The sequence below is a fragment of the Coregonus clupeaformis genome, chromosome 6, assembly GCF_020615455.1.
Source record: "Coregonus clupeaformis isolate EN_2021a chromosome 6, ASM2061545v1, whole genome shotgun sequence".
Classification (NCBI taxonomy): Eukaryota; Metazoa; Chordata; class Actinopteri; order Salmoniformes; family Salmonidae; genus Coregonus; species Coregonus clupeaformis.
Genome location: NC_059197.1, coordinates 42,255,925 through 42,283,134, shown reverse-complemented (window position 1 = coordinate 42,283,134; position 27,210 = coordinate 42,255,925). Strand labels below are relative to the sequence as shown.

At 44.5% G+C, this 27,210-nt stretch overlaps 3 protein-coding genes and 3 non-coding genes across 7 annotated transcripts; 5 read left to right on the top strand and 1 right to left on the bottom strand.

Moving 5' to 3' along the window:
- Positions 1 to 1,111: 1,111 nt before the first annotated feature.
- On the top strand, positions 1,112 to 4,387 carry aamdc (adipogenesis associated, Mth938 domain containing). Its single transcript, XM_041878214.2, has 4 exons — positions 1,112 to 1,198; positions 1,706 to 1,861; positions 1,956 to 2,051; positions 3,967 to 4,387. The coding sequence occupies exons 2-4, from the start codon at positions 1,730 to 1,732 to the stop codon at positions 4,105 to 4,107; spliced, it is 369 nt and encodes a 122-aa protein (XP_041734148.2). The 5' UTR covers positions 1,112 to 1,198; positions 1,706 to 1,729; the 3' UTR covers positions 4,108 to 4,387.
- Positions 4,376 to 19,172, bottom strand: ints4 (integrator complex subunit 4). 2 transcript variants are annotated; one of them, XM_041878211.2, is made up of 24 exons: positions 19,044 to 19,172; positions 18,311 to 18,505; positions 17,423 to 17,540; positions 17,220 to 17,326; positions 16,955 to 17,087; positions 13,334 to 13,434; positions 13,015 to 13,065; positions 12,831 to 12,919; positions 12,443 to 12,563; positions 12,259 to 12,330; positions 9,878 to 10,052; positions 9,491 to 9,696; positions 9,190 to 9,332; positions 8,932 to 9,047; positions 8,721 to 8,854; positions 8,215 to 8,372; positions 8,028 to 8,121; positions 7,832 to 7,912; positions 6,415 to 6,545; positions 6,248 to 6,307; positions 5,824 to 5,983; positions 5,600 to 5,743; positions 5,136 to 5,256; positions 4,376 to 4,993 (listed from the first exon to the last, which is right to left on the bottom strand). In XM_041878211.2, the coding sequence occupies exons 1-24, from the start codon at positions 19,095 to 19,097 to the stop codon at positions 4,815 to 4,817; spliced, it is 2,943 nt and encodes a 980-aa protein (XP_041734145.2). In that variant the 5' UTR covers positions 19,098 to 19,172; the 3' UTR covers positions 4,376 to 4,814. The 2 variants fall into 2 exon arrangements, with proteins under 2 accessions (XP_041734145.2, XP_045076760.1); XM_045220825.1 differs by having other exon boundaries at positions 12,831 to 12,886.
- Positions 19,173 to 19,184: 12 nt separating this feature from the next.
- LOC121567865 (40S ribosomal protein S3) lies at positions 19,185 to 25,482 on the top strand. Its single transcript, XM_041878212.2, has 7 exons — positions 19,185 to 19,289; positions 20,101 to 20,231; positions 22,419 to 22,512; positions 23,242 to 23,336; positions 23,711 to 23,898; positions 24,416 to 24,622; positions 25,406 to 25,482. The coding sequence occupies exons 1-6, from the start codon at positions 19,260 to 19,262 to the stop codon at positions 24,613 to 24,615; spliced, it is 738 nt and encodes a 245-aa protein (XP_041734146.1). The 5' UTR covers positions 19,185 to 19,259; the 3' UTR covers positions 24,616 to 24,622; positions 25,406 to 25,482.
- LOC121568508 lies at positions 22,809 to 22,957 on the top strand. Its single transcript, XR_006001258.1, has one exon. It is a non-coding gene; the product is annotated as a small nucleolar RNA SNORD15 (small nucleolar RNA).
- On the top strand, positions 24,081 to 24,229 carry LOC121568509. Its single transcript, XR_006001259.1, has one exon. It is a non-coding gene; the product is annotated as a small nucleolar RNA SNORD15 (small nucleolar RNA).
- Positions 24,964 to 25,110, top strand: LOC121568507. Its single transcript, XR_006001257.1, has one exon. It is a non-coding gene; the product is annotated as a small nucleolar RNA SNORD15 (small nucleolar RNA).
- Positions 25,483 to 27,210: the final 1,728 nt, after the last annotated feature.

The following is a 27,210-nucleotide window of genomic DNA, read 5'->3' as shown; positions in this document are numbered from 1 at the left end:
AAGCCATACTGCCCAAGGTGTGTGTGGTGGCGGCATACTGTATGCAGAAGGGTCTTTCTATAAACTAGAGTACCACTGAGGATTTCCTACACTGGACAACTTTTTACAGCTGTTGATAAGTCATGGATAATAATGAGCTATGTAATATGATCTGGTAATGAAATAACATGACAAATACATTTTGTTTACCATGTTACACCTGCAATTTTAAACAATACAAGGGGCTTGAAGTAGCCTACTTTCTCTTTATAAAAACAGCGATGGTGAGATCGAGTCCTTGAATTTGATTTGCCCGTGTCTTTATTTACCCTGCTTAAAGGATGTATAGTATGAAAATGTATGCACTCACTAACTGTAAGTCGCTCTGGATAAGAGCATCTGCTAAATGACTCAAATGTAAATGTATAGTCCTAGGCCATTGTTGTATAGGTGGAGTCATGGGCCAATTTGCATAGATTCACTTTTCTTACTCTAAATACACCTGTAACTGCATGAAAATCATTTTTTATTTTAGTTGCAAGCCATTTTTAAATTAGGATTCCAATGTCACACATTGGCCCCATTATTTGTAGAAAGACCCAGAACTGTTATTTTTACATGTGGGGCATGCAGAATGGAGAAGTCTAGAAATAAGCTTCATGGGCCCGGAAGCTGGCTTGTGATGCATATGTTTACGTGGATAAACAGAATAAAATATTTGTTATTATCAAATACATTTGCAGCATCATTGTTCCCCTTTGGACAGTTTACACATTGGCTGACAATGACATAACAGGAGGAATGGGAACCTAAAGGCAGTATAATAGCCTTTTGGAGAACGGGAGGGACTCACACACACACAACTTAAAAGTACATGTAGAAAAAAGGTTTATAAATAAAGTAAATGGTTATTAGATGAACTCCGTGGGACAAACAGCTCTTGCTTCAAACGTTCAGTTAATACAATTAACCATTAGCCAGTCCACATTTTATCATGGCCACGTTCAGCAGGCGACAACGTTGGCCAACGTTCAGATAGACATGTATGATGTAGAACAAATATACTTCTCTGGTATGTAGAATAAGCAATCACATCAGCTCTAGTCATGGCATTTCTATCTGCAACGTTCCACAACGCTACAGTATCAGCTACTTGACGTAACAATCCGGAACACACCCCTTCACGAAAGTAGCAGTCAGGCTGCCTGCGAACGAACTGGTAAGGAAAAGTACCACTCACGACTGACGGACATAAGTCAGTAGTAAATAATAGCAAAGTGACATTTAAGCGACACTTTCGTCTATTCAGTTTCAGTTCATGTTCATGAATGATCGTTCGGTTTCAAAACGTGTTTGCGTGCACTTGCTACAGTTCCCCAGTGTTTGTTTACAACACTATTATTAGAAATACGATCTAATAATAGTTCATAGGGATTCAACTTTAGGAATGTTTCTCTCTAGATATGCTTATGTTTTAGAAGAATACTTTATATACCCATATTCCTTGGCGCATTGGTCTGAAGTTGACAACCCATCTGAAAGACACACAGATTGGAGAGGTTTGAGCAGGGCAGCCCCTGAGGAGCCATTTAAGGGGTTGCTCAAGGATACTGGCTTATTCCCCAGCAGATTTTTCTCAGTTGGGATTCAAAACCGGCAACCCTCCGGTTTGCTAGCCCACTTTTTAAATTGAAAAAGCTGCGTTTGTTTCCAAATATGCCTGCAGCAGCTGAGACACAAGACCTGTCCTATGTCGTCGCCAGAGATCGCTTCCCTGTCCTGGGGACACATGAAGGTGAAGGGCTGCTCCTCTGCCTATAAGGACTGTAAGGTGTGGCCCGGGGGCAGCCGCGCCTGGGACTGGAGAGAGACTGGGACGGACGTAAGTTATGATGATAATAGGACGAATAGGACATGGGTTGCGTCTCAAATGTCCACTTATATGACGATAATGATGTCACTCACTATGTGTGTAGCATCACCCTGGAGTGCAGCCTGCAGATCTGGAGGAGGTGCTTCAGAAGGGGGTGGAGATTCTGGTCATCGGGCGGGGCATGAGTGAGGCGCTGCAGGTATGCCCCATATACACACACACTCCCCTACTCCCTACACGTTTACATGACACTTTCCCTAGACCTACACATTTACCCTACACGTTTCCCAGTGGTGGAAAAAGTACTCAATTGTTATACTTGAGTAAAAGTAAAGATACCTTAACAGGAAATGACTAAAGTAAAAGTTACCCAGTAAAATACTACTTGAATAACAATGTACTTAAGTACAGTGGTAGAAAAAGTACTCAATTGTCATACTTGAGTAAAAGTACAAAGTAAAAGCTATACATCAAATTCCTTATATTAAGCAAACCAGACGGCACGATTTTCATATTATTTTTAATTAAGGACAGACAGGGGCACACTCCAACAGTCAGACATAATTTACATACACGGTATTTGTGTTTCATGAGTCCGCCAGATCAGAGGCAGTAGGGATGACCAAGAGTTATATTGATAGGTGCCATAATTCTGTCCTGCTTGAGCATTCTAAATGTAACAAGTACTTTCAGGTGTCAGGGAAAATGTATGGCGTAAAAAGTATATTATTTTCTTTAGGAATGTAGTGGAGTAAAAGTAAAAGTTGTCAAAAATATAAATAGTAAAGTACAGATACCCCAAAAAACTACTTAAGTATTTTTACTTAAGTACTTTACTCCACTGCACTTTCCCCAGCCATACACATTTACCCAAAAGATTGTTTATTATATTGACAAGATATTAGTGACCACTCTAACAATGGAAATAAATGTCCGTAAAGATGGAAGGCAGGCGGGAGGAGGTGAGATCAGGTGGGACTATTCTAGCCAATGAGGGCAGATACGCGTGTGAACAATAGGCCATAGAGATATATAGAGGACTCATCTTTGTATCTGTGCAATTATAGTCTGTGACAGCAATAGGCAATGCCATTGAGGCTATTTAATTTTTCTTAATTGGCTGATTTTTTCCAACTCATAGGAATCTCCACCCAGTTGACTACTTTAAAATGTTGGAAGCCTTCAATGGCAATGTCCATGCTAAAACGGATTATATCCATGATGAGTCCTCTATCTATCTCTACGACAACCGGCACAACGCCGATATAAAGTTGTTTTGGGGTAAATTGCCGAAATGCCACGGGCGTCCACTTATATCACTGCATTCGTAACAACCTAACCATTACAAAACTTCATTTCAATCAAATAAGAACAATTACATATTGTAAAGTGGTTATCCCACTGGCTATAAGGTGAATGCACCAATTTGTAAGTCGCTCTGGATAAGAGCGTCTGCTAAATGACGTAAATGTAATTACATTTTTTGTTGACCAAATTCGACACTCATTGACCTCCATACAAACATTCCTCACTTCGTGAGCTTATTTTCATGGCCAGATTTTGGGCGGAGTAAAACCTCTTGCTTCCTCTTGGTTTACCCTACCCTTCACATTCCCTAGCCCCTACGAACATACTTTCACCAGCTCCTACAGATTTACCCTACACTTTCCCTAGCCACTACACAATTCCCCTGATTTCTCTCTCTGTCCGCGTTTGAGAGCATCAAAACTGTGATGTACCATGGGTAAATTGTGAATGACTGATCGACAAATAATATTGAGTAGTTATGATGCAAGGTGATTTGTAGATCAGTCAGTCTCGACTCGCCTTTAAAGGAAAACTCCACCCAAAAACTATATTTTTGCTTGTCAGCAATCAGGTTTTCAAGATATGTAACTTTCAAAATACAGAAATCATCCCAGTATGATGCAATTTGCATCATATGATGCAAAACCCAGAATCATATGATGCAAATTGCATCATACGGGATGATTTCTGTATTTTGAAAGTTACATATCTTGAAAACTTGATTGCTGACAAGCAAAAATATAGTTTTTGGGTGGAATTTTCCTTTAAAGTTAGCTGCAATGTTGAATGCCGCTCTCTCTCTAAAGGTCCCGTCCTTAACTGTGGACTTCATGAGACAGAGAGGAGTGGAGCTGAGAGTGCTGCAGACAGAGAAGGCCGTCACAGAATACAACAACCTGGTTGGCCAGGGAGCCAAGGTGGGTGGCGTCTTCCACTCTACCTGCTGATGACATCACACCACAGAGGTGGCCAGTAGGAGAAGTCTGAAAGCCTGGTGCGATTCAACAGGGTCATATTCATTAAAGCACACCGTAGCAAAACATTTTGCAATGGAAAATGACAATGGCCGTTTCTTATTAGACAAGTCCATGTAGTCCCTCCCTGTTTTCTTCTGTTTGGTGCCTGATGAACACAACCCTGGGGTGCATTTAGCGAGGTGAAACATTCAGAACACCTTAATGAACAGAGCTGAAATGACTTGTTGTGAATAAAGGCTTGTTTTTGTCATCTGGTTTCATTTATTGTCATTCAAAAATATTTTTTTGCCCTTAACTATAGCAACTAGGAATAGCAACACACAGATCAGACAGGTGACCTCAGTGAAACTCTGGCTTAGTCTCAGACTGAATCCCAAATGGCACCCTATTTTCTTTACAGTGGTCAAAGGTAGTGCACTATATAGGGAATATGGTGCTATTTGGGACACATCCTCATTCTAGTTGAGCAGTCAGCCAGGAGTGGCAGAGTCACACACTAACAATATAAACATATTGTTTAGTAAAAATTAACGCAGTAAGGAACGGCCAGCTTTGAGGTCTGCTCCAATGGCTGAGGACTAGCAGGTCAGGTGGGAGAGGACAACAGACAAGATAGAAAATACTAGAGGAAGAGGAGAGAGAAAGAGAGATGGATGTTTAAAGAGGTGTGTTTGGTGTCAGCGGCGGGCAGGTTTGGGCATGATGAAGACCTTGACAGGTTTGCCGAAGGGAATCGTTCCCTCAGTGGCACCCTCTGCTGGCTGGAGGCTTTCAGTGCTGCTGTCGCTCCACGTCGCCTTACAGAGACGAGATGAGCTGTAGGCCAGCAGCAGCCTCACCTCGATCTGACACGCCTCTGAGAGAGAGAGACAGAGAGAAAGGGGCCGGGGGTGAGCTTGTGTCCTCACCGGTCCATGCGGAGTGAGACAGGTAGAATGTGTGTGGGTGTGCCCCCACTAGTCCATGTGCTGTGAGACAGGTAGTGTGTGTGTCCTCACCAGTCCATGCAGAGTGAGACAAGTAGACCTGTGTGATGAGGCGGTGGCGGTGTGGTCCAGGACTCCTGAAGTCTCCAGGTTTAGGCTGAATCACATGAGACTGGCCGTCTGGATACAGCACCTGGAGAGTGTTAAAAGACAAAGCGAACTATTACAGCTGGTACCAACACTTCATACAACAACAGGAGAGAGGGCACAGCTTATATACATACCGCTAGGGTCCTGGACAAAGGCTGCATTCCGATTCTCTACCCTTCACCCAGAAATGTGCAGGTGTATCCACCTTATACATTTACATTGGATAGGTGTAAGCATGGCTGGAGGGAGTTTCCACTATATTCCAGGTTATTCCTTTTAAATCCATGAGGGTGAGTGTACGAGTGCACGCTTTGGGAGATGGTTGGAGAATCATAACGCAGCTAAGGGGTGTGTGTACCAGAGACTTTATATAACAGGCTGTGTACCTGTACTTTGACAGTGTTGTGGGGGTCTTGTACGTGCTCCAGCGTAGCGTCGATGTCTAGCGCCACCACCAGGCCAGAGGTGAAACGCAGCGGGTTGTCAGACTCTCCTGTCGGTTCGATGATGGTCGCCGACGCACGCTGGACCTGGCAGTCAATACAAACCACACCTGGGTCAAATACCTGTGTGTGTGTGTGTGTGTGTGTGTTTCTGTGTCTCTGTGTACCTGCTTAGGTAATTGAAGGTTTAAGAAGCCACTCTGTCTCAATGTGGTCTGAAGAATCTTGACTAATTCTCCAGGCTTGCAGGCCGATAGCCTAGGACTCACGTCCAACAGCTTCCCCACAAAACTTTCCTGGAGATGGGGCAGCTCCACCACAAACAGCCTGGAGGCATAGAGGTCAGGATTAATCAGAATCCCAAAAGAAAAGGGTGTGCTTTCTGCAAGGTCAATGTTGCCACCTTGTGGCGATAAACTAAAAACAACAATTCAGTTCCCCAATTCATTACAAATGTATCAGTTTCTGTTTGTCTTTTATAGGACAAATATTCTGTATTTTTGGTTTTCAACGATATCAAAAGTTGATTAAATAAAACAGATGAAATGATAGGTAGATTAAATGATAGTTGCAAAAATAAAGACAATATACCTCTGAAAGGATTCCACCTCCTGAAGGAATTTCTCACAGACACTGATGAGAGGTTCAACTCTGCAGAGAGATGAGAGGGGTTGAGTTGCTTGACAGTTATAGTCATGGACAGGTGTGTGTGTGTGTGTGTGTGTGTGGGGGGGGAGGGGGTTTGTGTGTGTACTAACCCTCGCCTGGTGCGGGCAGTCAGGACTAGCTGTAAGGCCTTAGCCTGTAGTCTGACATGGTGTATGGTGGCCACCTGTCTGTTCTCCAGACCACTATATAGGAACTCCAGTTTATATGTCTCCTCCAGCATCTACAAACACACAAAACATTACATACACACAGCTCTGCACATCACATTACTGTCTAGAGGTAACACCACTGGCTGGTATGGCAGCTGCACCCTCGAGAGCATCCTGACTGGTTGCATCACTGCCTGGTATGGCAACTGCAAGGCCTCCTACCGCAAGGCACTACAGAGGGTAGCGCGTACGGCCCAGTACATCACTGGGGCCAAGCTTCCTGCCCTCCAGGACCTCTATACCAGGCAGTGGAAGGCCCTAAAAATTGTCAAAGACTCCCGAGTGGCGCAGCGGTTTAAGGCACTGCATCTCAGTGTTTGAGGCGTCACTACAGACCCCCTGGTTCGATTCCAGGCTGAATCACAACCGGCCGTGATTGGGAGTCCTATAGGGCGGCGCACAATTGGCCCAGCGTCGTCCGGGTTTGGCCGGTGTAGGCCGTCATTGTAAATAAGAATTTGTTCTTAACTGACTTGCCTAGTTAAATAAAGGTTAAATAAATTTAAAAAAACCTAGTCATAGACTGTTCTCTCTGCTTCCGCACGGCAAGCGGTACCTGAGCGCCAAGTCTAGGTCCAAGAGGCTTCTAAACAGCTTCTACCCCCAAGCCGTAAGACCCCTGAACATCTAATCAAATGGCTACCCAGACACATATACACTGAGATTACAAAACATTGCTCTTTCCATGACATAGACTGACCAGGTGACCCTTATTGATGTAACTTGTTAAATCCACTTCAAATCAGTGTAGATGAAGGGGAGGAGAAAGGTTAAAGAAGGATTTTTAAGCCTTGAGAAAATTGAGAGATGGATTGTGTATGTGTACCATTCAGAGGGTGAATGGGCAAAACAAAAAATTTAAGTGCCTTTGAACGTGTATGGTAGTAGATGCCAGGTTCACCGGTTTGTGTCAAGAACTGCAACGCTGCTGAGTTTTTCACACTCATCAGTTTCCTGTGTGTATCAAGAATGGTTCACCACCCAAAAGGACATCCAGCCAACTGTGGGAAGCATTGGAGTCAACATGGGCAAGCATCCCTGTGGAATACTTTCAACACCTTGTAGAGTCCATGCCCCAACAAATTGAGGCTGTTTTGAGGGCATGCAACTCAATATTAGGAAGATGTTCCTAATGTTTTGTACACTCAGTGTCTATGCTCCTCTTCCCACCGGAGACCAGGGTTCAATCCCCCCTTCAACCCATATCTACCATCTACCTGTATCCCCCCCATTTCAAATCCGTCTAAATAAAGTGAAAAATACTTTTAAAAAAGCACATTCGTTCGTGTGTGTGTACCTGTTTGGCAGCAGCAGTTGCCATGGCGTTGTCTTTAAGGCAGAGGGGGACGGCCATGGTCCATAACTTCTCCTGCAAGGCCTGTGGAAGGACACAAGGAGAGGAGACAAGGAGATGAGGAAAGGCTATACGATTTGGGCATTCTGGTCAAATGTAATGCAGACAGACACCGGTCTATCCAAATCCAGACACACACCTTGGTGAGCAGTAGCTGGCATCGGAGGTAGGTGGCAGAGAAGTCAGCAGCCCCTGCCAGCTCTGTCTGTAGCTCCCCCAGTCTCTGTAGGTCTCTGAGAGGATACACACACCACACAAAATATTCGCTTCATAAAATTGTTTTCAATGTTTTGATAGTATGTGTGTGTGGATGTGTGTGTGTGTACCTGATAGTAAAGTTGAGCAGGTCCTGAGCCCCGGGGTCCTGTAGGTTGTGTATGGTGCTAATTCTGCTCAGACTCTGTTGGAGGAACAGCTGAGCAGACTCCACACTGCCGGAACCTTCTATACCACTCACACCTGGGGCCTGCTTCCTCCCTGGTAACTACACACATACACAGCATCATAACACAGATTATAAACTGGGTGGTTCGAGCCCTGAATGCTGATTGGCTGACAGCCGTGTTATATCAGACCGCATACCACGGGTAAGACAAAACATATATTTGTACTGCTCTAATTACGTTGGTAACCAGCTTATAATAGCAATAAGGCACTTCAGGGGTTTGTGGTATATGGCCAATATACCACGGGGAAGGGCTGTATCCAGGCACTCCACATTGCGTTGTGCATAAAAACCGCCCCCTCGGGCCTTATTGCTTAATTATAACACAGTGGGTCTTGACATAGATTGATGGGTCTAGTGTCTGAAAGGGGTGTGTGTGTGTCTTACCCTGAGAGGAGGTACTAGGTGAGAGAGGCTGTCCCGTAGGTAGGTGTAGTGTCTAAAGGTGTGGTCTGAGAACAGAGCTGTCATGGTGGGACAAGACTGAGCTGCGTTGAACACCAGCACCAACACTGCAATATCTGTTACGCTAGGTCAGGAACACACAACACAGAGGTAGGTATAGGGGTGTGTGTGTGTGTGCGTGTGTGTAGGATACAGGCAGGGTCGTCCATGTCTGGTTCAGGGGTGTGGAAGTAGGGGTGAGTACTGAGCAGCTCTGGAACCAGCGGTAACACCAGGGTAGGATGACGACAACCTAGAAACTTTAGACACCTAGAGAGAGAATGAGAGGGAGAGTGAGAGAGAGAGGGAGAGATGAAGAGACAGAGACAGAAAGAGAGAGCATGTTGAGTTTTAAAAGACATTTTTATTGAATCACTTGCAAAGTGACACACACACACACACACAGGCTTACTTCCAGACAGAGTTGCGGTCGGTGGGGTACTTGGTGAGGTTCTTCAGCAGCTCCAGCAGGGCCAGTTGGATACACTCTTTAGTCGACACATTGGTGAAACACAGCAACTCATGTAGCGCCTCTCTGATGTCACGAGACGAGTCCTACACAGGTTACACATTTCAGTTGATTATTTTTAACATTTAGAAATGTTCTTCTTTCACCTTGTAAGTGTGAAAAGTGTGTGTGTGTGTGTGTGCATGGTGTGTGTTGGCGCGTGCATGTGTACGTGTCTCCATATATGTGTTGGTGTGTGTGTTACCTCTAGAACAGCCAGTACAGTATCCAGCTGGTCTTCTCTCAGGGTGATGTTAATAGAGATTTGTCTCAGGACGTGGATGGACTGCAGCCTGACTTCCTCAATCTCATCATTAAACATGTCAACCAGGAAGTCCAGGCACTTCTCAGCAAAGCTGGCAGATGATTGGGCAAGAGCAGAGAGTGCATCCACAGCAGCAATACGCACCTCTACAGATAAAACACACAGTGTCACATTATAATTTGCACACACAAAACCCACGCGCACACAAACAAACACACACTCTCTCTCTGAGCCTCCACAGCCTTTACAGAAACAAAGAAAACATAATACACACACAGAGACACCCCCCAAACACCACCACACTTACCCAAACACAACCACACTTACCGTACATCTCGTCCTCCAGTCCATGTACGAAGGCTCCGCAGGCCCCCGAGGCGATCAGGTTGACAGCTGAGGTGTCCACCTTCTCCTTGGGAGCATCATCAGCCCATTTCCTCCCTGAGGAGAACTCACCAGACGCATAGAGCTCCTTGGCCCGCTCATGAGCAGTACGTTTCCTCTGAGATAACATTATTATTAATACATGCAAAAAAATATTTAACCTTTATTTAACCAGGTAAGACCCATTGAGGTTAGAAACCTCTTTTGAGGGGGCGACCTGGCAAGAAGGCAAAACGGAAATAGCAGCAAGTACATAAAATGTAACAAAAAATACAAATACACAAGTTACAAGTTAAATATATCTGAAGATGAATGGTTTTGCTAAAACACTTGTAACACTTCAAACAAACAAACAGCGAGACACACATGCTCAGCAGAACTGTCCTGCCACCATCTTGATGACACTATAATAATATAATATAATATGCCATTTAGCAGACGCTTTTATCCAAAGCGACTTAGTCATGCGTGCATACATTTTTGTGTATGGGTGGTCCCGGGGTTCGAACCCACTACCCTGGCATTACAAGCGCCGTGCTCTACCAGCTGAGCTACAGAGGACCACTACTACACTACACACAGATTACATTACATAGAGCTCCTTGGCCCGCTCATGTGCCGTACGTTTCCTCTGAAACATACACTGAACAAAAATATAAAACGCAACAATTTCAAAAGATTTTACTGAGTTACAGTTCATATAAGGAAATCAGTCTATTGAAATAAATTAATTCGGCCCTAATCTATGGATTTCACATGACTGGGAATACAGATATGCATATGTTGGTCAAAGATACCTTTAAAAAAGGTTAGGAGCGTGGATCAGAAAACCAGTCAGTATCTGGTGTGACCACCATTTGCCTCATGCGGCGCAACATATCTCCTTTGCATAGAGTTGATCAGGCTGTTGATTGTGGCCTGTGGAATGTTGTCCCACTCCTCTTCAATGGCTGTGCGAAGTTGCTGGATATGGCGGGAACTGGAATACGCTGTCGTACACGTCGATCAAGAGCATCCCAAACATACTCAATGGGTGACATATCTGGTAAGTATGCAGGCCATGGAAGAACTGGGACATTTTCAGCTTCCAGGAATTGTGTACAGATCCTTGCGACATGGGGCCGTGCATTATCATGCGGAAACATGAGGTGATGGCGGCGGATGAATGCCACGACAATGGGCCTCAGGATCTCATCACGATGTCTCTGAGCATTCAAATTGCCATAGATAAAATGCAATTGTGTTTGTTGTCCGTAGCTTATGCCTGCCTATACCATAACCCCACCTCCACCATGGGGCTCTCTGTTCATAACGTTGACATCAGCAAACCACTCGCCCACACGAAGCCATATGCCATCTGCCCGGTACAGTTAAAACTGTGATTCATCCGTGAAGAGCACACTTCTCCAGCGTGCCAGTGGCCATCGAAGGTGAGCATTTGCCCACCAAAGTTGCTTACGACGCCGAACTGCAGTCAGGTCAAGGCCCCTGGTGAGGACGACAAGCATGCAGATGAGCTTCCCTGAGTCCGTTTCTGACAGTTTGTGCAGAAATTCTTCGGTTGTGCAAACCCAGTTTCATCAGCTGTCCGGGTGGCTGGTCTCAAGACGATCCCGCAGGTGACGAAGCCGGATGTGGAGGTCCTGAGCTGGTGTGGTTACACGTGGTCTGCAGTTGTGAGGCCAGTTGGAAGTACTGCCAAATTCTCTAAAACGACATTGGCGTCGGCTTATGGTAGAGAAATTAACATCAAATTCTCTGGCAACAGCTCTGGTGGACATTCCTTCAATCAACATACCAATTGCGCGCTCCCTCAAAACTTGAGAGATCTGTGGCACTGTGTTGTGTGACAAAACTGCACATTTTAGAGTGGCCTTTTTTTGTCCCCAGCACAAGGTGCACCTATGTAATGATCATGTTGTTTAATCAGCTTCTTGATATGCCACACCTGTCAGGTGGATGGATTATCTTGGCAAATGAGAAATGCTCACTAACAGGGATGTAAACAAATGTGTGCAAAACATTTGAGAGAAATAAGCTTTTTGTGCGTACAGTTTTTTTTGGGGGATCTTTTATTTCAGCTGATGAAACATGGGACCAACACTTTACATGTTGCATTTCTATTTTTGTTCAGTGTAGATAACAATATGTATAGATTACACTACATATTTACTTTATTACATCTAGATTACATAGATCTCATTGGCCTGCCTATGAGCCGTACATTTCCTTTGAAATATACATTATTATAAATAAATTACAAATAAAATGCTGTATGCTTCCTCTGAAAATACATTTTACACACATACACACAGTGTACGTACCCTGAGGTCTGACATCAGCTTCTTGTCCAGAGTCTGCTCTAGGAAGTGAGGACTGACCTGCAACATATTACCCTGAGGAAGAGAGGTATGAGTGGAGGAGGAGGAAAGGAGAACCATGGCTATCTGAATAGTAAAGTAAGATGTGAACGATTTGTTGTGTGTGTGTGTGTGTGTGTGTACTCACCAGTGTTTTGGCGGCCTGCACCCTGACTACCCAGGATCCATCAGAGACCATGTGACTGATCTTCCCAAACGAGTCGTCGACCAGACGGACTTGCTCATTGGATGACGGGATAGGCACGATGCTGATTGGACAGATGACACCTTTATTCACCAATCACACAGCAGTTTTCATCCCCCCAGTCAGTGTGCAGTGTTGGGCTTGTTTGACATTGCAGCTGACATTGCAAGCGATTGCTGACTGACTGATCTACAAATCGACTTGCATCATAAATAACCACTCATTATCGTTTGTAGATCAGTCTGTCAGTCACAATGTACCCACAATGAATCATGGATTTAGTGCTCTTGAACACAGCCAGTATGTGTGTGTGTGTATGTGTGTGTTTTACCTCTCTGGATAGATCTGACTCAGGACCCACACCATCTGAACGGCAGCCGAACGCACCTGCTCATAGTCATCACACAGCAGCCGACAGGCCTAGACACACACAATTAGAGAGAAACACACACACACACACACACACACAGCAACCTAGATAGAGGCTTGGAAAGAAACACAAACACACTCTCTACCTGGTCATATATGGTCTGTTGAATCTTCAGTCCCCTTTCATGTAGTTGCAGCTGAAAGGAAGAGCAGAACATTGAATAATCAATCAGTCAATATAATCTATCTAGCCTCTGGACATATGCCAATAGTTTACAGAGGCTTCCTATATGTTTGGAGTAGGCATCCAGCTAACTTTCACCTGTCCTGTGTTTTCAGAGCAGTGCAGACTATTGAGAGGTCTCAATATCCACTCAATAGACTGAAGCATTGTTTTGGGAATGCATTCTAAGTGAGCATGCTAGTATGTATATTGGGACGTAACAGGAGGAAGTGAGGTCATACCATGGCTTTGATGGCCGCAGTGCGCACCCTTGGGTCCTGGTCGGCAAAGTAGTCACTGATGACGCTCTGCGCGTCTCTCACACACACTCCGCCAGACACCCCTTGAAGGAGGAGGAAGGGAAGGTGGAAAGTAGTCACTGATAACACACTGCTGTTGCACATCCCACACACATACACATCTCTCACAGATATGGACATGGTTATTACGTTTGCAATCGCAACAAATAATCTGCTCAGACCCCAACCAAGGAGCATCAAAAGTCGTGCTATAAATTCTCCAGACAACACAAAAATTCATTGATGCCCTTCCAGACTCCTTCTGCCTACCCAAGGACGTCAGAGGACAAAAATCAGTTAACCACTTAACTGAGGAACTCAATTTAACCTTGCGCAATACCCTAGATGCAGTTGCACCCCTAAAAACGAAAAACATTTGTCATAAGAAACTAGCTCCCTGGTATACAGAAAATACCCGAGCTTTGAAGCAAGCTTCCAGGAAATTGGAACGGAAATGGCGCCACACCAAACTGGAAGTCTTCCGACTAGCTTGGAAAGACAGTACGTGCAGTACCGAAGAGCCCTCACTGCTGCTCGATCATCCTACTTTTCCAAATTAATCGAGGAAAATAAGAACAATCCAAAATTTCTTTTTGATACTGTTGCAAAAGCTAACTAAAAAGCAGCATTCCCCAAGAGAGGATGGTTTTCACTTCAGCAGTGATAAATTCATGAACTTCTTTGAGGAAAAGATCATGACCATTAGAAAGCAAATTACGGACTCCTCTTTGAATCTGCGTATTCCTCCAGGGCTTAGCTGTCCTGGATCTGCGCATCTCTGCGAGGGCCTGGGATCGGGAGAGACACTTAAGTGTTTTTAGTACTATATCTCTTGACACAATGATGAAAATAATCATGGCCTCTAAACCTTCAAGCTGCATACTGGATCCTATTCCTACTAAACTACTGAAGGAGCTGCTTCCTGTGCTTGGCCCTCCTATGTTGAACATAATAAACAGCTCTCTATCCACCGGATGTGTACCAAACTCACTAAAAGTGGCAGTGATAAAGCCTCTCTTGAAAAAGCCAAACCTTGACCCGGAAAATATAAAAACTATCGGCCTATATCGAATCTTCCATTCCTCTCAAAAATTTTAGAAAAAAGCTGTTGCGAGCAACTCACTGCCTTTCTGAAGACAAACAATGTATACGAAATGCTTCAGTCTGGTTTTAGACCCCATCATAGCACTGAGACTGCACTTGTGAAGGTGGTAAATGACCTTTTAATGGCGTCAGACCGAGGCTCTGCATCTGTCCTCGTGCTACTAGACCTTAGTGCTGCCTTTGACACCATCGATCACCACATTCTTTTGGAGAGACTGGAAACCCAAATTGGTCTACACGGACAAGTTCTGGCCTGGTTTAGATCCTACCTGTCGGAAAGATATCAGTTTGTCTCTGTGAATGGTCTGTCCTCCGACAAATCAACTGTACATTTCGGTGTTCCTCAAGGTTCCGTTTTAGGACCACTATTGTTTTCACTATATATTTTACCTCTTGGGGATGTTATTCGAAAACATAATGTTAACTTTCACTGCTATGCGGATGACACACAGCTGTACATTTCAATGAAGCATGGTGAAGCCCCAAAATTGCCCTCGCTAGAAGCCTGTGTTTCAGACATAAGGAAGTGGATGGCTGAAAACTTTTTACTTTTAAACTCGGACAAAACAGAGATGCTTGTACTAGGTCCCAAGAAACAAAGAGATCTTCTGTTAAATCTGACAATTCATCTTGATGGTTGTAAAGTCGTCTCCAAATAAAACTGTGAAGGACCTAGGCGTTACTCTTGACCCCTGATCTCTCTTTTGACGAACATATCAAGACTGTTTCAAGGACAGCTTTTTTTCCATCTACGTAACATTGCAAAAATCAGAAATTTTCTGTCAAAAATGATGCAGAAAAATTAATCCATGCATTTGTTACTTCTAGATTAGACTACTGCAATGCTCTATTTTCCGGCTACCCGGATAAAGCACTAAATAAACTTCAGTTAGTGCTAAATACGGCTGCTAGAATCCTGACTAGAACCAAGAAATTTGATCATATTACTCCAGTGCTAGCTTCCCTACACTGGCTTCCCTGTTAAGGCAAGGGCTGATTTCAAGGTTTTACTGTTAACCTATAAAGCGTTACATGGGCTTGCTCCTACCTATCTTTCCGAGTTGGTCCTGCCGTACATAACCAATACGTACGCCACGGTCACAAGACGCAGGCCTCCTAATTGTCCCTAGAATTTCTAAGCAAACAGCGGGAGGCAGGGCTTTCTCCTATAGATCTCCATTTTATGGAACAGTCTGCCTACCCATGTGAGAGACGAGACTCGGTCTCAACCTTTAAGTCTTTACTGAAGACTTATCTCTTCAGTAGGTCATATGATTGAGTGTAGTCTGGCCCAGGAGTGTGAAGGTGAACGGAAAGGCTGGAGCAACGAACAGCCCTTGCTGTCTCTGCCGGGGCCGGTTCCCCTCTCCACTGGGGTTCTCTGCCTCTAACCCTGTTGCAGGGGCTGAGTCACTGGCTTGCTGGTGCTCTTTCATGCCGTCCCTGGGAGGGGTGCGTCACTTGAGTGGGTTGAGTTACTGACGTGATCTTCCTGTCTGGGTTGGCGCCCCCCTTGGTTTGTGCTGTGGTGGAGACCTCTGTGGGCTATACTCGGCCTTGTCTCAGGATTGTAAGTTGGTGGTTGGGGATATCCCTCTAGTGGTGCGGGGGCTGTGCTTTGGCGGAGTGGGTGGGGTTATATCCTTCCTGTTTGGCCCTGTCCGGGGTTTCTTCGGATGGGGCCACAGTGTCTCCGGACCGCTCCTGTCTCAGCCTCCAGTATTTATGCTGCAGTAGTTTATGTGTCGGGGGCTGGGGTTAGTTGGTTATACCTGGAGTACTTCTCCTGTCTTATCCAGTGTCCTGTGTGAATTTAAGTATGCTCTCTCTAATTCTCTCGTTCTCTCTTTCTCTCTGAGAACCTGAGCCCCTAGGACCATACGTCAGGACTACCGGGCATGATGACACCTTGCTGTCCCCAGTCCGCCTGGCCTTGCTGCTATTCCAGTTTAAACTGTTCTGCCTGCGGTTATGGAACCCCCTACCTGTCCCAGACCTGCTGTTTTAAACTCTAATGATCGGCTATGAAAAAGCCAACTGAGATTTATTCCTGATTATTATTTGACCATGCTTGTCACTTATGAACATTTTTGAACATCTTGGCATGGTTCTGTTATAACCTCCACCCGGCACAGCCAGAAGAGGACTGGCCACCCCTCATAGCCTGGTTCCTCTCTAGGTTTCTTCCTAGGTTTTGCCTTTCTAGGGAGTTTTTCCTAGCCACCGTGCTTCTACACCTGCATTACTAGCTGTTTGGGGTTTTAGGCTGGGTTTCTGTACAGCACTTCGAGATATTAGCTGATGTAAGAAGGGCTATATAAAATAAAATTGATTGATTGATTGATGTGATGAGGGGACTAGTCTGGTTAAATTAAATTAAGTAAATAAACATGTCATGTAGTAAATGTTTTTATTGTTGTTGACTCAACTACCCTAGTTAACACAAATAAATATACACACCTGGAGCACCGCCCCCAATCACAGCTGGAACCAATCCCTGTCCATCTTTATTTAAGGGCGTGTCCACGTTGCACAGGCAACCCAGGAGTTGCAGGCATTTATTCCTCACGCCGAAATATGTATCTGACAGGTGCTGAGAGAGAGAAATTAGAGGGATAAGATGAGAGAGGGGGATGAGAGCGATCAATGAGAGAGGCGGATGAGCGAGAGAGGGATGAGAGAGATTAATGAAAAAACTTGCAGACCACATCTGTGTGTGTGTTACCTTGCAGGCCACCTCTATGAGTCTGTGTCTAACAGTAGGGCTTTCTGGGAGCTGGGTGCCGATGACCAGCAGAGTGTCCAGCAGCTGAGCCAGGATCTGGTGGGACTCTGGACACACACACGGAGAAGAAAACACAGAGAGAGACATGGAATTGGTCAGAGAAGATATGGGATACTAAGTGTGTGTATCAGAGTGTAACTTACTCTCTGTGTTGAATGTGTTGAGGGTGTCATCTAGGATAGTCTCAGGGTTGAAGTTCTGGGTCTTACTAAGCAGGCCGATCAGAGAGGCAATCTTCAGCCGCACCGAGTTATCCTGCTCCTACAGAGACATAGATACACACACACACAGTTACAAGTTATCCCTTTTCTACAGGAAGACACAAGAGCAATGTGAGGGAAAGAAGGGATGGAAGAAGGAGAGGCAGAAATAAAGAAGTAGGAGGGGAGAAAGGAGGCACCATGGAAGGAGGGGAGAAGATATCTGCTCTTAGCAACGCAGGTGTATTTACATACACTAGCGTTGCTTTCAATTGTATTGGGTTGCACAAAAACAGTCCTCGGGAAGCCAGAAGTTAAATACAATTCAATTTCAACTTACTGTGCCGGTGGGCAGGAAGGTTGGTCATTATGACGGGGGGAATTTGCCACAAAATATCTAAAGGATTGTGTTATTAAACAGACTTTCCAAACGTTGGTCTGTTGTAAACCCACTTCTTCTCTGCTTACCTCATGTCAAAATAAAAGTCCCCCACAAGTTATTCATTTTTTGTCCACATATGGCGCATGTGCAGGACTTTTATTTTGACATGAGGTAAGCAGAGAGTACATTGGCACAGTACGTTGAAATGTAATATTATTGAACTTCTGGCTTTCCGTGCAACCCAATACAATTGAAAGCAAGGCTAGTGTATGTAAATAGACCCGCATTGCTAAGAGCAGCTAGGGAGAGGAGGGCTGCTTTACCTTGTAATAGTGTTCCAGGAGGAGAGAGATGTAAGGTAGAAAGAGAAGAGAAAGGACAGAAGGAGAAGATGGAGGGATGGAAGAAGAGATGGGAGGATGGAAGGATTAAAGCCAGGGCCACCATACCTTGTAGTAGTGTTCCAGCAGTATGCGCACCACCCCCTCCACACTCTCTGCCTCCACGGAGCTGCGGGCGAAGTGCAGGAGGTACTGCAGGGCATCAGTGGGGTTGGAGGCCTTACACAGGTCAATATGCAGCGCTGCAGACTTACTTGGCTTGGTCAGACGGAGCTTCTTGGCTGGAGCCTCCTCTTGGGGAAGCTGTTGATCAACAGAGACAATGGATTACCTTTTATTTTTCATTTTGTGATATGAGATGATACGGATCTGGACAGCCAAACAGCATATCTAAAGCTGTAGGGATCGAACTATAGCAAGGCTCTAGACAAAGCTAGCCAGGTCCCAGATCTGTTTGTGCCCTTGCCTACTCTATTGCTGGCCTTTTCATGATTTGCATGATCATAACACAAACAGACTGGCACTCAGGCTGTACACCAGCTAGCTAACTAGCTACCACTGGCCATTTGTTCAGATCCCTGTGACCCAACGTAGTTAGCAACTTTTCTACGAGGCCTATATAATATATATATCTAGCTAAAGTTAATGAAAGAGGATGCATGATGTCATCAAAAACTATGTGATGTTATTGCGGGATGCAATAAGTTAACAGTAGCTAGCTACGAAACACTCGGACACAGCCTGAGTCTAACGTTAGCTATCTGGTTTGCTAGTATAGACAGAACAACGATGGTTAAAAGGTGAATGTTTCGTTTTTTTCCATAACCATGCGTCTACCAACCTGGACAACTTTGGAAAATTCCTCGTAAACTCGCTTTTTGAGATGTGCTGCCATTTCCAAAGAAGTTAACTAGCTAGCTGTAGCTACCAGTATTTTTTTGTTTGTTGAAAGCGCCCAACACCATCGTCATCAAGCATCGACGGAACTCGCAATTCTCGGTATAAATACACTTCCGGTTCCTTAACAATTTCTTTCCTGTCAGCGGCCTCCGGCAAGATGGCGGTACAAATCTCCAAAAAGAGGAAGGTTAGTTCACGTTTCGTACCAAAATTCTATTCATAACTGATGCATTTGTAGCAAATTGGGATGCCATGTGTTAGCAGCATGAATACGGAGTTGATTGTAGTATTGATCGGGGTCCTCGTCCCCTAGTCTAAAGAGGATTGACACAGATGCTAGTTACCGGTACAACGAATCCTCACTTCGATAGAGAACGTGTCAAGTGGTGCCTTTTATACCGTACTAGTGAGTAAGTATAGCCATAATAACACCAAAGCATTTAGTTGCAAGTCTGATTGTCGAAGTGGTGTGTATGTAGATTGGTGGTCAGTGTCTAGTTGGCTAATGTTCACGTCACACAGGTGGCAGGCTACTTTATTTTAACATTGGCGTTACCCAGTGCACCAACAATGTAACATGCTGGCCAGTGATGTTACCTACATTTACATTTTAGTCATTTAGCAGACGCTCTTATCCAGAGCGACTTACAGTTAGTGAATACATTTTTTTTTATACTGGCCCCCCATGGGAATCGAACCCACAACCCTGGCGTTGCAAACGCCATGCTCTATCAACTGAGCTACATCCCTGCCGGCCATTCCCTCCCCTACCCTGGACGACGCTGGGCCAATTGTGCGCCGCCCATGAGTCTCCCGGTTGCGGCCGGCTGCGACAGAGCCTGGATTCGAACCAGGATCTCTAGTGGCACAGTTAGCACTGCGATGCAGTGCCTTAGACCACTGCGCCACTCAGTTGCAGGTTCACTAGCGGCTATGTGACTACACGCATGTTCCCTACAACCTAGCTAACAATGTACTCATTTTTGGTGCACGGTTAGTTCGTCGCGGACGGAATCTTCAAAGCCGAGCTGAACGAGTTCCTGACGCGCGAGCTTGCGGAGGATGGCTACTCTGGTGTGGAGGTGCGTGTGACTCCGACCAGGACCGAGATCATCATCCTGGCCACAAGGTAAAGTTACCGGTATGTTGGTAGCTAGTGGTGTTATACTGGATTTAAAGGGTTATTGTTAGTAGTATAATTAATTGGTGTAGGGTTGGGCGGTTTCCATATTCCATATCCAGATGTGCCATCCCGGATATACGGTAAATTACCGGTAGTGCACACAAGGTTCCCTATTTTATTTCTCCAAGAAACGCAAGAACAATCTTTAAAAAGTTCACTTTCAGAGTGCTAACTAGTACTAAGGAATTCTCATAGCGGATGCTATGTTAATGAGCGCATGCGAACATTTACTACTAGGACAGACAACCTGGCTCATGCAAGTATCTCAAAATGCGGTTTGCAGCAAGCTCAAAACAAATATTAGGCAGCAGGGATCATAATAATCCAGGAGGGGCTGACACGACCCTCCAGCATGACAATGCCACCATCCATACTGCTCGTTCTGTGCGTGATTTCCTGCAAGACAGGAATGTCAGTGTTCTGCCATGGCCAGCAACGAGCCCGGATTGCAATCCTATTGTGCACCTCTGGGACCTGTTGGATCGGAGGGTGAGGGCTAGGGCCATTCCCCCCAGAAATGTCCGGGAACTTGCAGGTGCCTTGGTAGAAGAGTGGGGTAACATCTCACAGCAAGAACTGGCAAATCTGGTGTAGTCCATGAGGAGGAGATGCTCTGCAGTACTTAATACAGCTGGTGGCCACACCAGATACTGACACTTACTTTTGATTCTGACCCCCCCCTCCCTTTGTTCAGGGACACATTATTCCATTTCTGTTAGTCACATGTCTGTCGAACTTGTTCCGTTTGTCTGTTGAATCTTGTTATGTTCATACAAATATTTACACATGTTAAGTTTGCTTAAAACAAACAGTTGACAGTGAGAGGACGTTTCTTTTTTGCTGAGTTTAGCTACTAAATTAGCAAATCAAATTCACAACTGCAGAGTATTTAAGCGCACTTTAGACAGTTAACTTAATAGTTATAAGATATCTAGATGGCAAACGTTGATGTGAATTCCATACTGTAATTAGATCACCTGGCACATGCTGCACGAGGCTCCGGTCTCTTGTCATTGTGTGCTTGTAAACAAACACAATGTGACACATGACTGGGGACTACCGTAAGCTACATAATGTGACAGATTATCTCCTAATGTATTGCACAAGTTGACTACAGGTATTTACTTAGTAGCTACAAATATTCAAATGCATTAAAAAAAAACAGTTTCTCAGGACAGACACAGCTGTAGGCTATTTGTGCAAGGAATAAGATGTAATCAGGTACATTTTTCCCATTCATGTAGAGTGGTTATCGAACACATAGGAAACTATTGACATTGTCAATGGATTCTAAAAACAGACTTTGTTTACTTGCTGTTTGAGGTGAAGAAAAAATAACTTAGTGGTGGTGAGTTAAGATGATCAGAAATACTGTCATACACCCCCAAATAGGCACATTTCTGGGCTACATTTGGGCGCAGGCCAGGTAGCCTAGGCCTACTTCTATATTCATAATACTTACTCAACATTGACAGGAGTGCTCCAAAGAAAAGACAATTAATACATTGACGTAAATGGAATTAAATAAACCAAAACTTGTTTCTCACAAATGTAGCATTGGTTGTGAGCTCTGCAAACAACGTGTCCACTCACGCAATGAGCAAGGTAAATTACTGTAATAATAATATTGAATGCATTCACAGAAATTACCATAACCAAACAACCATTGTGGGAATTAACAGTCCACTGAGACAGGTGCAAATCACAGGTGTCGCGTGTGCCATGAAAACATTTTTTTGCGACTGCTCGACAAAAAAACTATTGGTTGACCAAACCGGCTATCGACCAGTCAACTAAATGGGGTCAGCCCTACACCCCTGATGCGTTAGGTTGTTTAGGTGCCTAGTTAAGTATGTGGTTGGTGAAAGTGGTCTGCTTTAGAAAGGGCCATGTTGCCAAAGTGTGATATCATTATGAGAACTGGTCTTGCATGCTAGCTACTGTCCTGCATCATTGAAACTAATCTGCATTTACTAACTCAAAAGGATCTATTGATTCGAATGAAATGAATAAGTTGGTTTTTAAATATGAGAACCTGTTAAATACGGCTCGAACTTTCATGAACACACGATGACTGATAACTGATTGCATACATAGAGAACATGTAGTAATGACGTATTATTGTTGTTTCAGGACCCAGAATGTTCTGGGAGAGAAGGGCCGTCGCATCCGGGAGCTGACCGCTGTTGTTCAGAAGAGGTTTGGCTTCCCTGAGGGCAACGTGGAGGTAAACGGATACGCATACACTAAACACACTACAGACTCGTACATATACACATTAGACATACTCCCTAACCCCAGCTGAGAACTGTGGTTCAGAAGAGGTTTGGCTTCTGAGGGCAGTGTGGAGGATAGAGGAATATTATTGTGTGAAGTTTAAATGAAAACAAGTGTGAATTCCACAGATTTTTAAATGTGTTAATCAATGTAAAACAACCAACCTCTGTGTCTAAAGGAAGAATCAATGACTGAAAAAGCTCTAGCGTTGCCTTTGCACCAGACTGTTAACCAGAAACTGCTTTCCTTCAGTGATGATACGATGACGAGTCGGAACGGGACACAGTCCGTCTCTGTGGTCACTGGGTCAGGGTCACGTTCTGTGTCTCTGGGTTCAGTTCCCCAGAGCAGCGTGTCTCTTCAATTGAAGACATCGAGGCATTTGTCTGAGAAGGGCTCAATCCAGTACAGGAAATGTGTGGATTCAGATGGTTTCTTGTTAGAGTCAGGTGGCTAGTTGGGTAAGATGAAGGTAGTCAGCGATGCATGAAGTTGTCAGTGTTCTAGAGACTATTTCCACCACAACTAAGAATGTGAATTGCGAGGCTACAATTGTCTACTGTGGTGGTTCCGCGGCTATCACATTGCAGCACCTGCACCAAGCTGTAGGCTGTGTAGCCTCTCCCAATCTCTCTCTGTATGTGTAGAAGGTTAACCTCCCCACTCTCTCCCTCTCTAGCTGTACGCTGAGAAGGTTGCAACCCGTGGTCTTTGTGCCATTGCTCAGGCTGAGTCTCTGCGCTACAAGTTGCTGGGAGGTCTGGCTGTACGTAGGTAAGCCTAACCCTGACCTCTAACATGTTGCACCTAGACACTGATCAAAGGTCTGTTATGCATTAACCTGTAATGGTACAGGTTAGGATTTGGGAAGGTAAGCTGGTTCTAGTTCTCTTCAGGAGAATATTGGCACTTGTCTAAGAAGGGCCAGGAAAATGGCTCATAATGTCAGATGTGATCTAAGTCCTGTATAAGTTGACGTGTGTATTAAACCCATTTTTTTTCTCCTATCCCAACCCCCCGTTTCGCTCCACTTTTCCTCCTCGCCCCCCCTCTCCTTTCTTCCTCTCTACCCTCACCCGCTCTCTTTCCTTCACCATCTCTCTTCTCTTTCCTCCATCCCTTTCCTCTCTCTCTATCCCCCCTCCCAGAGCTTGCTATGGTGTGCTGAGGTTCATCATGGAGAGTGGCTCTAAGGGTTGTGAAGTGGTGGTTTCTGGGAAGCTGAGGGGTCAGAGGGCCAAGTCCATGAAGTTTGTTGACGGCCTGATGATCCACAGTGGAGACCCAGTCAACTACTACGTAGACACCGCTGTACGCCATGTCCTGCTCCGACAGGGTAAGTACCAAATCAACCCCTAGACAATACACTACTACTCTACCCCTAGACACTACTAATGGTTAGACAGAGTGAATACCAAATAAACCCCTATACCTTACTCCTAGATGATTCTGCTCTGTCAAGGTGAATCACAAAAATTAGAATTTTTGGTCTGTTGCTTTTTAAAGGTGAATGTTTTCCTTCAGTGATGATACGATGACGATTCGGAATGGGCCACTGTCGGTCTCTGGGGTCGCTGGGTCAGGGTCACGTTCTGTGTGTCTGGGTTCACTTCCCCAGAGCAGCGTGTCTCTTCAGTTGAAGACATCGAGGCATTTGTCTGAGAAGGGCCAGGAATGACTTAAGTCTAGTCATATTATGATCAACTTCTTTCTTGCTACACCACACATGGGCTAACCCTCATACTCTATTCTATACGCTTCACTGTTCTACGTCTACGTACGCAGAATAACCGTTTGGTAGAGGGTCCGTCTAAGCACTGATGTGTCCATGTATGTGTTTTTGTCTGTCTCAGGTGTGCTGGGCATCAAGGTGAAGATCATGTTACCATGGGACCCCAGTGGTAAGATCGGCCCCAAGAAGCCTCTGCCAGACCATGTGAGCATTGTGGAGCCCAAAGACGAGACTATCCCCTCCACCCCTGTGTCGGAGCAGAAGGGGGCCAAGCCAGAAGCCCCAGCAGCCATGCCACCGACTCCTGTACCCACCGCATAGTAGACAGGTACTATACCCTAACACTAACCCAGCCACTGCATAGTAGAAATGTACTGTACTATAAATCTGTGGTTCTCAGCTGGTTTTGCTTCGGGACCCAAATTTAACCAGGTTACCTCAGTCGTGACTCAATTTGCATTGTAGGGGAAAACCACATGCAATCTGGAAAATTATTTTTAATGCTAGATTGATAATGTAGTAGTTGTTGAGGAGGCTTGTGGTAGTGAAAGGAGTCTCCATAATTGTCTCATTTAAAATGCTGCACCAAAGTGTCTATCCCAGGGTGTGATACACTAAGTTTGTTTACTTTCAGGGCGACTTATTAGTTTAGTGTTAGTTTACTCCTCCCTTCAGTGATGATACGATGACGAGTCGGAACGGGACACAGCCTGTCTGGGGTCACTGGGTCAAGGTCACGTTCTGTGTCTCTAGGTTCAGTTCCCCAGATCAGCGTGTCTCTTCAGTTGAAGACATTGAGGCATTTGTCTGAGAAGGGCTTCCTGACTTTATCAAATATCTGCATCCTATATGGCACCCTGTTCCCTTTTCTATTGCACTACTTTTGACCAGGATCCATAGGGCTCTGTTCGAAAGCAGTACACTGTATTGGGAATGGTTGTGCCATTTGAGTCAGAAAATATACTGCTGGCTAAATAAATGACCTTGAGCATGTTTCTAGACTATGTTGAGCATGTAGCAAAGCTACTGTATGTTGTGTTTTAATTCATGCGCTGTGAATCAGGTAGGGTTGGGGATGGTGTCCTAATGTCTGGTATTCTGTCTTCTCCAGGTGTCAGCCATTGTTCATAGATGGAAGCAGAACCCTGAATTTTTCTGTACAAAAATAAAACCTGGGAAATAAATACACCTTGTGTTTGTCTCGACATGTGAAATATTCCTGTTCCCAACCATAATAATAATATGCCATTTAGCAGACGCTTTTATCCAAAGCGACTTTGTCATCTGTGCATACATTTTTACGTATGGGTGGTCCCCGGGATCGAACCCACTACCCTGGCGTTACAAGCGCCGTGCTCTACCGAATTACATTTACATTTTAGTCATTTAGCAGACGCTCTTATCCAGAGCGACTTACAGGAGCAATTAGGGTTAAGTGCCTTGCTCAAGGGCACATTTACGTCATTTGGCAGACGCTCTTATCCAGAGCGACTCACAAATTGGTGCATTCACCCTATAGCCAGTGGGATAACCACTTTACAACTTTACAATTGGATGAGACCAATTGAGCTACAGAGGACCACATTGAGCTATAAATAATAATTGGTTGGTTTGTGGCCCTTTTAGAATTGGAGAATGGTAAGGAGCAAGGACTCTTGGTAGCCAGGTAAGGAAATATCTACTTAAAAAAATAAAAAAAACTATCCCTTTGTTTTTGGAGAATAATATACCTTATAAAAACATACAACTATTCATAAATTAGTACCAACAAAGGACAGAGACTTCAATTGTTTTATTGTTTATAAACAAGGCTTGTTGATGTGTTATAGACCCGGGTTCGATCCCGGACTGTATCACAACCGGCAGTGATCGGGCACCCCATAGGGTGGCGCACAATTGGCCCAGCATCGTCCGGGTTAGGGGAGGGGAGGGCCGTCATTGTAAAACAGAATTTGTTCTTAACTGACTTGCCTGGTAAAATAAAAAGTAGGACATTCAACACTTAACTATCCCATATCTGAAGGACTACGGAACCCTCTTCTGGTAATTAACCCCGATATCAAAGAATATACTGGCCTTTCCACACCCGTGTTGGGGTTATTTACTTGTTGCTAGTAGTTTATTTTATACTGAACAAAAATATACAGCAAATTGAATTTGTCACATGTGCCGACTACAACCGGATGAGACCGTACAGTGAAATGCTTACTTACAAGCCCTTAAACAACAATGCAGTTTAAGAAAGAATACCTTTTTTTTAAAAAGAAATAAAAGTAACATAATTAAAGAGCAAATTTTTTTTCTCTTCATTTTAGCGATGCTCTTATCCAGAGCGACTTACAGGAGCAATTAGGGTTAAGTGCCTTTCTCAAGGACACATCGACAGATTTTTCACCTAGTCAGCTTGGGGATTAGAACCAGCGACCTTTCGGTTACTGGCACAAAATAACAATAGCGAGGCTATATACAGGGGGTACCGAGTCAATGTGCGGGGGCACCGGTTAGTCAAGGAAATTGAGATAATATGTACATGTTGGTAGTTAAAGTGACAAGTTTAAAATATACTGAGTTACAGTTCATATGAGGAAATCGGTCAATTGAAATAAATTCATTAGGCCCTAAATTTATGGATTTCAAGACTGGGAATACAGTCATGCGTCGGTTGGTCAGATACCTTTAAAAAATGGGCCTCGGGATCTCGTCATGGTATTTCTGTGCATTCAAATTGCCATCGATAAAATGCAATTGTATGAAAATGTATGCACTACTAACTGTAAGTCGCTCTGGATAAGAGCGTCTGCTAAATGACTAATCGAATTGTCTAGTTTATTCCTACCCATACCATAACCTCACTGTCACAATGTTCACAACAATGACATCAGCAAACCGTATACGTGGTCTGCTGTTGTGAGGCCA